This window comes from Pezoporus occidentalis, unplaced genomic scaffold (genome assembly GCF_034315485.1).
Source record: "Pezoporus occidentalis ecotype Australia unplaced genomic scaffold, CSIRO_AGI_Poc_V1 ctg93, whole genome shotgun sequence".
Lineage (NCBI taxonomy): Eukaryota > Metazoa > Chordata > Aves > Psittaciformes > Psittacidae > Pezoporus > Pezoporus occidentalis.
This window is the reverse complement of record NW_026916294.1, coordinates 1,960,896-1,971,650: the sequence shown is the minus strand read 5'-3', so window position 1 is coordinate 1,971,650 and position 10,755 is coordinate 1,960,896. Positions and strand designations below refer to the sequence as shown.

The 10,755-nt window shown below is 42.9% G+C and overlaps 1 protein-coding gene across 1 annotated transcript; it reads left to right on the top strand.

Annotated features, from left to right (window-relative positions):
* The first annotated feature begins 1,636 nt into the window (after positions 1 to 1,636).
* On the top strand, positions 1,637 to 10,398 carry SLC30A10 (solute carrier family 30 member 10). Its single transcript, XM_062605988.1, has 4 exons — positions 1,637 to 2,568; positions 2,994 to 3,077; positions 6,429 to 6,665; positions 7,407 to 10,398. Exons 1-4 carry the CDS (start codon positions 2,070 to 2,072, stop codon positions 7,871 to 7,873), a joined length of 1,287 nt encoding a protein of 428 aa, XP_062461972.1. The 5' UTR covers positions 1,637 to 2,069; the 3' UTR covers positions 7,874 to 10,398.
* The last annotated feature ends 357 nt before the right edge of the window (positions 10,399 to 10,755 follow it).

The window sequence follows — 10,755 nt, the reverse complement described above, 5'->3', positions numbered from 1 at the left end:
TTCAAAGAGATTTAATGTATATTTTTGCAGAACAGGATTGATGATGTTCCAGGTACTGCATTATACATCTTCCTAAAATAAGAACTGCTGAAAATGCTTTTCAGCTCTATGCAGGTGCAATGAACTTCAGTGAATTTGTATTTTTGATTGTAAGTGAAGTGCCAGAGGCAGAATTTTCTGTCATTAATTACAGAAAAGCAGATAGAGTCCGTTGGTTCAAAGTTTGTGTCTAACAGACTATTTAACTTCCTGTAACTTATGTATATCTTCTTTTTGCTCTGCCTGTCTCACACTGCTTTCTATTTGGCATCACTGTTTAAAATCTCTCATCTTATGTCAGTAGATGTAATTATAGAGCTGAAATGTGTGTTGATGTAAGCTATGCTACATGCTCCCACTGCTGTGTTTGTCTTTATGGTAAAGTTCTTTTCAACACATTCATTTTTACGCATTTGTTACGTTGAACATTGCAGGGTACTGCCATTGCTTTTGCCTTGAGTGCGTGAGGGACGTGCAAGTATCTCCAGTGAATTGTATCTGTTGTGTGTGTTAAGCCTTGCAGATACGCAGGAGGTTATCACTTGAGTGGCAACTGAAGTCCACTGTAGAGGTTAAGATTTATCCTGTGTCTGGTTGTGTACACAGAATTTAGGTGGCATTGAGAGGCTTTATTTAAAAGATGTATTCAGGCAAGGGCTCAAACTGCATTAACAGCAGTAACAATGCAATTGCTTCAGAGTCAGAATGAAGCAGGAACTCCTAAAGCCTTTAATGAATACCTGGTTGTAAAGAAGGTGGGAGGAATGTGATAGCGTTCCCTGGCCGTGCTGGTTTATTATCTGATAGTGATGTATGCTTTGTCAAGCATGGTGAAATGGCTGATGTGGCATTTCAGTGTAAATTGTAGCTGCTGAAGCAGTAGCTCCAGCCTCTTGCATAACTGAAATACACCAGGATAGTCTTGCAGGATACAACTTTAAGGACATTATTTTCTTTAGGTCTCATGTCTTTCATTTAAGCTTATTATTTTGGGGCTCAGTTCTGTTATTAAGAACCCACAGCTGAGGATGAGTTAACTGTGCAGAACCTCCTCTGATTATCCAGTTGCTCCTGTCATCTCCCAGTGCTGTATTAGCAGTTGACTCTGTCCTCCTTCCACTTACAGGGGTGTCACTTTCCCAAGAACTGTCATAACAAAACTAATAATCTACAAATACATTTCAGAGGTTTATTCACTTGTTATGCTTCTTACAGACTATGCTGTAGGTTAAATAAAGTGTGAAATTCTTTTTCTCATAGGATGGTAGATTCATGGCCACTGAAGTACTATTTTGACATACACATACTTTTTTAAAGGCTAGTGGCAGGAAATCACCTTGTTCTGTAGGTGGCACTCTGTGCTTTGATTTGACACTTAAACAACCAATAAAGTGCTAAAGGAGTTTAATTGCTCGATCTGTTATAGGACCACAGTCTGGTTTGGGTTGGAAAGGACCTTAAGATCACCCAGTTCCAACCCCTGGCCATGGGCAGGAACACCTTCCGCTAGAGCAGGTTGCTCCAAGCCCCGTCCAACCTGGCCCTGAACACTGCCAGGGATGGGGCAGCCACGGCTTCTCTGGGCACCCAGTGCCAGCGCCTCAGCACCCTTAACCCTCACCTTTGGACAGCGCGGTGGGACCCGGCTGTACAAGATTGTGCAGCCTTTCCCTTTGATCGGGATGTCTTTGCCCTTCCCCAGAGGGCTCTTCCCCGCCCGGCGCCTCCCCACGGCCGTTCTATTGCGGGTTTATGTCGGATCCGATGTATTCGTACCGCCGCGATCCCCGGCACCGCGCAGCGCTCGGTCTCGGCGGCTGTAGAGGGGAGGGGCGGGCGCCCATGTCCGTCCCCTCGGGGCTGGGCGGCGGGCGGGGCGTAGCTCTGCGGGCGGCGGCGTTAAGGGCTGGGGCGGCCGCACTTGTTGGGGAGGGTGGTGGTTGCTGTGCTCGGCGGCGGGGCATGCCCCGGAGTTAGCGCGGAGAGGGGTGCCGAGGGAGGGAGGGGGGGGACCGGCTATAGGCCTGGCCATGGGGCGGTACTCGGGGAAGACGTGCCGCCTCATCTTCATGCTGGTGCTTACCACCGGCTTCTTCGTGGCCGAGCTGGTGTCGGGCTACCTGGGCAACTCCATCGCGCTGGTGTCCGACTCCTTCAACATGCTCTCGGACCTCATCTCCCTCTGCGTCGGTCTCTCCACGGGGCGCATCGCCCGCCGCAGCCGCCGCGGCCCCCGCGCCACTTACGGCTACAGCCGCGCTGAGGCGGTGGGGGCCCTCAGCAACGCCGTGTTCCTCACCGCGCTCTGCTTCACCATTTCCGTCGAGGCCATCCTGCGCCTCGCCCGGCCGGAGCCCATCGACGACGCGCAGCTGGTGCTCATCGTCGGCACCCTCGGCCTCGCCGTCAACCTGGTGGGGCTCCTCGTCTTCCAAGACTGGGGCGTCTGCTGCCGCCGCCGCCCGCCTGCCGCGGTGCCCGCTCCGGCCGTGCCCAGCGGTGCCCCAGCCGGGGAGGCCGATGAAGCAGGTGCCTTTCGGCTGCAGCCTCGCCGTCCAGGCTTCCCCTTCTGTCCCGCTTCCCACCCTTCCACGTCCCTCCCGTGCCCTTTCTCCTGCCTGTTTTCCCTTGGGACCTGTTGGATTCATCCCTAACCCTTCCGAGCCCACCCATAGGCCCTGGGGAGGGTCACAAAGACACTCGGAGGCTGTGCCTGTCACTCACGCACCCGCTGCCTCTTTCACCTTGTACTTTACACCGGGCTGCCTGGGAAGGGGGGGGGACAGGAGGTGGTGTTGCTCGGATTGCTGCGTGGAGAATGGTTTGGCTTGCTTTGTTGTCTGTGTTTTTATTTCTCTTCTGGCCGTCTTTGAAATAAGTTGGTTTTGAGAAGGTTGATGTTTTTTCTGTTTGTAGAACTTATACACAACACAGCGTTTCTTCTTTGAATGCAGGTGATTCACCCAATGACCAAAAAAGCCCTGAGGAGGGGTCTGAGAAGAAAAAAGAAAAGAAGTCCGAAGCCTTGAACATCAGAGGTACAGCATGGGAGCATACTGCTAATATTGTCATTAACTTTAAAACACTTTCTGATTTCCGTTTCAGGTTTCTGTTTACTTTTACCAAATATCAGTAATAAATGGAGCAAAAGCCCAGGGCTTTTCTGTGTATGTAGACCCAGTTATCTTTGGCAGAAAGGTTTTGGTTGTATGAAATAGCATAGATAATAACAAAATAGTGTGGTGCTGATTTGGCTGTGAGTGTGCTCGCATCTTGATTTTCACTATTTAGAAGAGTGCAGCTGGACCTCTTGGAAAGGAGGCAAAGCCTATTGCCCTAAGCTCAAGCCACTAGTGACTTTATAGGAAGGTGAGCCAGGTAGCTGTGAGGTGCTTTGCTGGCTGTTACTACTATATCAGTTGAGCAGTTTTCAGCTTTCAAATGCTTTAGGGCAGGAAATGGAACTTCTTTAAATCCCCAGGTTTTGTTGTCAGCATGAGGAAAAAGGTGCTGGAAGTGGTGCTACAGCACAGTATTTTTGCAGGTCCTTGAACTGTGAACTTGTCCCTGAGAGAGTCTGTGATAGGATTAACCCTTCTTACATTGTAATTTGGCAGGTCTCTGGGTACCTGTGGAGCTAACTGGCATAGCTGCTTCTAGGGAGAAGTTAACCAAGTGTCTCTCTCCCTCTCTGTATAGACATTTATTATGTATACACATTTAAATACCCACTCTGAGACAAAAGCAGATATCTTTGACTATATTACACATGGAGTTTGTCTCCAAGGAAAGGGCTATTGAAAAGCTGAAGCAGAATGATAATTTCAGGCTGCTGAGGTTGCTTATCAGCATCTGGTATTCCTTCAAAATCCTGTAAGTTGGCATCATGTGAATTCAGCTCAAGAGGTCAGTGGCAGTCAGGCACTTGTTTGCTTGGGTTTCCTGTGTGTCTGTCCACCTGTCTTTCAAGGATGACCGTTTGGAAATCAAACCATGTGCTACAGCCACAGCACTTTCCTGAATGTGTAGAGGTCGGTGTCACTGGATATTATGGCATTATAGTGGTAAGGGTAATGGAGCAGGTAAAGCAAACTGTCACTTTCAGGTGTGGAGGAGGAAAGAATAAGAAACCAGTGAGTGTATTTTAGAGAAGGCCTTACTTGCCTGAATGACAGTGCTTAGCACACGGGTGCTGGAAGCTTTGAAAGATGTCTGAAGGATAAAGAGTTTTGTGTCAGTTATTTTAAGATACCTGTCATCTTTGGTTTTTAGAAAGAGATTTTTTTCTCTAAGTGCTACTTCAGTGTGTCATCTTTGCAAAGTCTTTGTATTGTCCTTACGAATGTTCCTTGCTACAGAAATTCAAAATCTGTTTTTTTTTTTCTTTTGAGATTAGTTGCATAGCCATGATCACTTGGCAAAATTCCTGCATATTACAGAATCTGAGCCTCCCTGAAAAACATGGCTGGAGAAAATGGATTTTAAAAGTAGTGGGAGCAGGGATCCATACATTCTGCCCAACAGTACTAATTACTGTAGTATAAAATTATTCCTTTTATTTCCTGAGCATATGCAGAGTAGTTCAGACTTTCTAACACAAGCTGTTGGAAACTGTGCGTTACTATCATCCTACCAGACTCGCTTTATTAAATGAAGCATAATTTTCAGTTCTATCTAATAACCAGAGCTTTAGGAGATCAATAGGGAAATAATTTCTATCTAGGCCCTCATTATGTGATGTGCAACTAAGTTGTACATATTAATGATATGAGTAATGTAAAATAATAATTCTCCAAATTCTGTATTCTCAGTTCATCATTTATCAAAATTCTGACACATTTTACTTTATTCTTCATTCAAAAGAAGACTTTCTGAAGCGTTTTCCTGTTCTCTTTAAGCTGTGCTCTCCAGTTTGTTTCCTTGGCAATTGCATCCTGCCTGTCCCTTTTGTTCGTGCAATAGCTGATAGCCTGTGCTGAATCGGGATTATTTGTAAATAAAAAGGGAACACTGCAACACTGTTAGGAGGAGTAAAGCTTTGTGGGAGTCTGCCAGAAAGGGCAGAACATGCCTGACTCCAGCAGAAAGAGCTAGACTCACTGGATGCTTGTACTTTTCTTATCTGACCCAAGTGATTCAGAGTAACTCCAGGGTTATTGCCTTTATTTATCACACAGAAGATCAATGTTCATGCACAGAGCTGGCAAGAAACAACAGCACAGGCAAAGCTGTAGGTTTAATCCAGTGACTAGCACCACCAAACAGCCAAAACTCTTCGCTGTGTTGTTAATGAGTTTGGGAGGGAGCCTTTTGCAGACACTCCAGCCCAGAGGAAGTGATTCCAATAGACTGAAGCTCTTGAAAGTGCTTGTCATAAGGATGTTGAAAGGAGATAGTCCATTGCAGTCTCTCACAGGCTTACAGTAAGAAGTATTGGCAAAGAAATGAACTTAATATATTGAGAGATGTTATGAATTAGGCATGGGTTGAATGAACCAGAGTCTAAATAGTAAAGACTGACAAAACTAGAGTGCATTTGAGGGAAAATGATGTAAAGTAATAAAAACAAAAAAGTTCTTGGGTTATTGTGACTTTATAGCAAGAAGACTACTTCAGTCGTTGTAGCTGAAAGGGCAGCTTAAAATGTGTTATTACAGGACCCTGTTTTGTGTCTTTAGTGCAAAAACATATCTTAGATGTAAGAAGTGGTACCCAGCGTTCCTCTCAATTTAGAGTAGTCCAGGCACATAATAAACTATGTTGTCCATGTGACTGACTGTCAAACTCAATTCCAATTTTCTGGGGGGCTTTGAGGGCTAGTAGTGTCGGTGGGATAAGGTTTAGTCTGCCTAGTAATCAAGCTTGATCTCAAAATCAGCGTGAGGGTATTTGAAGCGATAGGAGTAAGCTTAGTTTTCACGTAGGTAACTTTTCAGGTTTCTGTAGTGTCATAGAAGCTGACGGAGGAGAATAACTATTACTGGGAGTGGTCTGTGGCTCTCTTAGCTTCCAGGGTAGAATGGATATATTTAGTCATCAATTTTTAATTGAGAAATGAGGTTTAATGTGCCAGGATCTTTTAATAATCTGCAGGCGTTTAAGCCAACACTTTCTATGTTGCCATGGCATTGCAGTTGGACCGCAGTGCTAGCATACCCTACATGTTTAATAATGCATCCCACTTAAGCAGCTGGGGTTCAGTCAGCATTTCCCTTGCTGTTTTGTCCTGAAAGCTGTTGCTGAAAGTATTGGTTAAGATATTAATGCCTAGAAAATTGCTTTTTTTACATGTCAAGTGGAACAGACTTGAAAAATGCAGCATTACCGTACTTCCCCCCCAAAAAATACTCCGTCACCCCCACTAATGGAAGTTGTGCCATCTGTTTCAGGTGTTCTTTTGCATGTTATGGGAGATGCACTTGGATCTGTGGTTGTGGTAGTTGCTGCTACAATCTTCCATGTACTTCCTCTGGGAGATGCTCCGTGTAACTGGCAGTGCTACATTGATCCAAGCCTCACAATAATTATGGTGCTCATCATCTTGTCTTCTGCATTCCCACTTATCAAGGAGACCTCAACTATTTTGTTGCAGATGGTTCCCAAAGGTGTTAATATGCAACTACTGAGTAAGTCAAATTTGTTGCTATTAATTCTAATGATATATTTCAATGCATAGGTTATTTCTGGAATGACGTTTGGATTATTTACTCCTAACAGCTCTAAATTCTCAAGAACAGTGAGAAATAGTCACATGCCTGTGTCCTAGCAACATGACTCAAATCTCTCTGGATTAGTTAAAGCATGCATTTTGAGAATGTGGTACTCTAACAGTACATCAAAAGTACCAGGTCTTGAGCTGGTAATGCTTTGTGTGGGGTGTTTGTGAAAGAAATAACATTGAACTGCAGTATCTCCCAACCCTTCTTCTGAGAGGCTTCCAAAACAGCTTGGAAATTTCCATTAAGGCTGGTTAATTTTGTGGCTCTCTGGCATATTTCACACTAATTAACTGTGGGGTAGCACTGGTTATTGCTGGAATTCCACCATGCTCAGGGCTAAGGAAACCAGAAGATGTGGGATCTTGGCCAAGGAAGTGGTGCTCTATCATTGCTTCTGTGTAAATTGCCATAAAGGAGCCTGAGGGATGCGTGAACCCAGAAGAAAGGGTGACTTGCTTGTGTGGCCATCTGGCGGGTGAACTGAAGGCAGCTGGGAGTAGCTATATTTTACTAAACATAAAATAAGTGTAAGTGCACAAAATAAGAGTAAATGTACTTTTGTCTGCTTTCAGATAGGGCTCTTAATGAGAAATCTAGTAATTACCCAGTACACCAAAGCCTGTAATATCTTTCTCTTATGTTTTCCAGCTGATGAACTGGCTCGTGTACCAGGGGTGAGCAGCCTTCATGAGGTGCATGTCTGGGAGCTTGCAGGTGGGAAGAATATTGCTACTCTTCACATCAAGTGCCAAACCCCTGCCGATTACCAAGATGCTGCTTATAAAATACGGAAGATTTTCCATGATGCAGGGATCCATTCTGTGACCATCCAGCCCGAATACACTGACCACAAGAACTCCCAGATACTGTGCAGCTCACCCTGCATCTCAAAAGCTTGTGACTCTCAGCTGTGCTGCAGTCAGCGGGAACCTCATCTGGCTAAAACTAATGGCTATACTGAGAAAAATGATAGTTGCCTTTCTGCAGTGCATAAAGACAATGGTTCCAGGAAAAACGATGTTGAAATACCTATCGAGTACCCACTGGCAGAAGATAGCATTAAAAATGTGAAAAATTGTGATGGCAAATCCATGTTGAGCAGTACACGGCTTTAGGCAATTCCCCTCTACTCTGCATCATGTTCTCACAGAACAATTCTGTCCTGGCTGGGAAGGGGGTTGTAGCTGAAGCTGATGTGGCAAAAAGTTTTCTCTGCTTTAGCTGTAAACCAAAATACACCTAAATAAGGATTCATATTTCCATGAAGTGTGTTCTGATGCAGCCTAACACAGTTCCTTCCCAAACCATGTGTGAGTCTCTGTTGTTAGACTGAATTGGGGTGTTTTGCTGTCTGCACTGATGCTCGCAGTTAATGGCCAGTGGCACTGGGAATGAAAATCTGGCCTTTTCTGCTGAAGTGAGCCATTTCCTGAAAGCCCTGTGGCCAGTTAATGATTCTACTGGGCTGAAGTACTGTATATTTATAAAGGACTTCAGTAGAGATGCTTTACTGATCCTGAAACCCCATTTTTTTTGCGTAGACAGTTCATGTTTAACATAATGCTTGTGCTTCTGGCCAGTGGAGTATGTGAATGAAATTAGAGAGTCTAAGGAATGTGGGAAATACTTGGGAGTTTTGACTTGCATTATTTTCTTGACTGATTCCTGTATTTAAGGAATGTATTTAAGAGCAGAAGCTGGTCTTGCTTCTCTACTACTGGTGTCCTAGCCTAATCACAGATAAATGTGCTTAAGAGTAGACTTCTCGTCATGAAAGCAAAGAAATCCTGTTAGTATCAATTCTAGCAAACAGAAACACAGGCAGTCATCCAGTTAACTTTTATCTTGTTTACTGCTGTGATTACAACTCAGTGGTTCTTTTTTTTCTCTTGACAACAGAAGGTATCATAGCCACAGTCTTAATTCAGCATTGCACAGGATGATTGCAGTATCTTTAACAATGAGTGTCTGTCATTACTCATGCTGAATAAATAAGCTAATGTGTTTATTGTGAACAGTTAAAATTCTACAGTTTTACTAAGAAGACATAATTTAATAGTGCATTAATTAAGAAAGTCCCTTTAAAATTTTATATGCAGTATTATCAGAGGAAACTATGCACATCGTATCCAGAAGCTTTCAAATGTATTTTGCTGTCAAAAGCAGCCTTTCAATGGTATGTGTGGCCTGGGCAGGCTATTTTATTCGTTTATTCAGGAGAACACCTTTATAAATTAAAAGCATCTTTACTTCAGTGACACCTTAACAGAAAGGGCAAATTGATTTCCTGCCTGGGCTGGGAAAACACAAGGACCTCCTTGTAAGGCTGGCTTTAAAGCAGCCAATTTCTTATTAATAAGGATGATTACATTAAGTCAATGACTATTACAACACACAGCAAGATATTTTGCTGCTTGCAAGATGGTATTTACTGAACCAGTGATTCCAGTCTAAATAGCACATTTTGAGATCTGTAGTTAAAACAGATTCTTGGGCAAATTAATATATTTTATAGCTTTCCATTGTAAGTTTTTATAATATAAACTAAATTATGTGTTAATATAATTAAAAGCTTGATCCTCTAGTCTGATTCTGTTAGCAGCAGAGGTGAAAGCAGCAGGATCTTGCTTGGCAGTTATTGCACAAATTAATGTAAATCAGGAAACATTTAAAGAATTGCTGTGTCTTTTAAAAGTGTGTGGCATAAAGTAAGACAGTTCTGTCCTTTTTGTCCTTATTTTCACCTATGATGATGTTATTTACATCTAAACCTCGACATTAAAACAAATATATTTACAGGGGTTATTTTGAGATCTGGAATAAAAGGCTCCCAAAATACCAACAGAGTCAAGGGGAGAGCTTGCTTCCCAGATATCCTCTAAAAACAAGCACCCTTTCATAATTATGCATTTATGTCTTAAATCAGGTAATTTTTATATGTATTATTAAATGGTTGAAGATGGAATGGCAGTGTTGTTTATTCTGGGATTAGGGAAAATAAGTATATGATGTTGGGGCATTTGACAAAATGGACCATCTCTTTCTTTGTTCTGCCAGTGTTTGTTAAAACTGTGTTTATCTATTTTTTAAGCTTTTAAAAGTGTTGTAACCCCAAAATACAATGAAGTAACATTCTTAGACATTTTTTCTTGTCTGGTTGAATGTACTGTAATTGTTGCCTGTGAATAAATAGGAAAATACCAGGGATTATAGAAATCTTCAGGTCTGGAAAACAATCAGATTTAACATTTGTATTATTGCTTAAGCAAGCAAGACCAACAGAGCTATGTTATTGATGAGATGAGCCATGTTTTTTTCCTGTGTAGGGATTTTAAGGGTATTCAGCTAAGGTTTCTGACCTGGTATCCTTCCTTTTAGTCCCACAATAAAATATCTTTCTCCTTCGTTTGAAACGTGCCACAGCTTGGCTGTACTGGGTGGCCCCTCTCTGCATCTGTAGAAGACTTCCTTCCAATCAGTGTGTATTTTGTACTGGCTTATTTCCCTTCAGTTCTTGGCATACTTCTTCCAATTCACTCGAAGTAGGCTTACCTCATTTCAAAATACAATATATTTCAAGTGTCTGCCTTTATCTGTGGATCTTGTTCTAGATTCAGTTTTGTAGCCTACTGCACTGTCATGGAATCTCTTGTCTTGCCTCTTTAGCTTAATTTCTTCCCCTCCCAATTCAGTAATGTAAAATTTCTGATAATTGCAGTTTGATTGTGCTACTCTGTCCTCTTCCTGTGCTCCCTTAGAATTACATCATTATGGCATTCAGGTTCTGTGGCTGTCATTATCTGTAGCAAAAGAAATCTGTTTGTTTAAAATACAGGTGACTTTCAACTGGTTATCCAGGTTGTGTGTCCCTCTGATCCATAGCCAGTCATAAACATCACCTTACTTGTATGACAGCGAAACATTTGCTAGCCTTACCTGGTAGTTTTGGAGCAGAAGCAAAATCTGGAATGAATTAACATAGTATTGAATGCAAAAG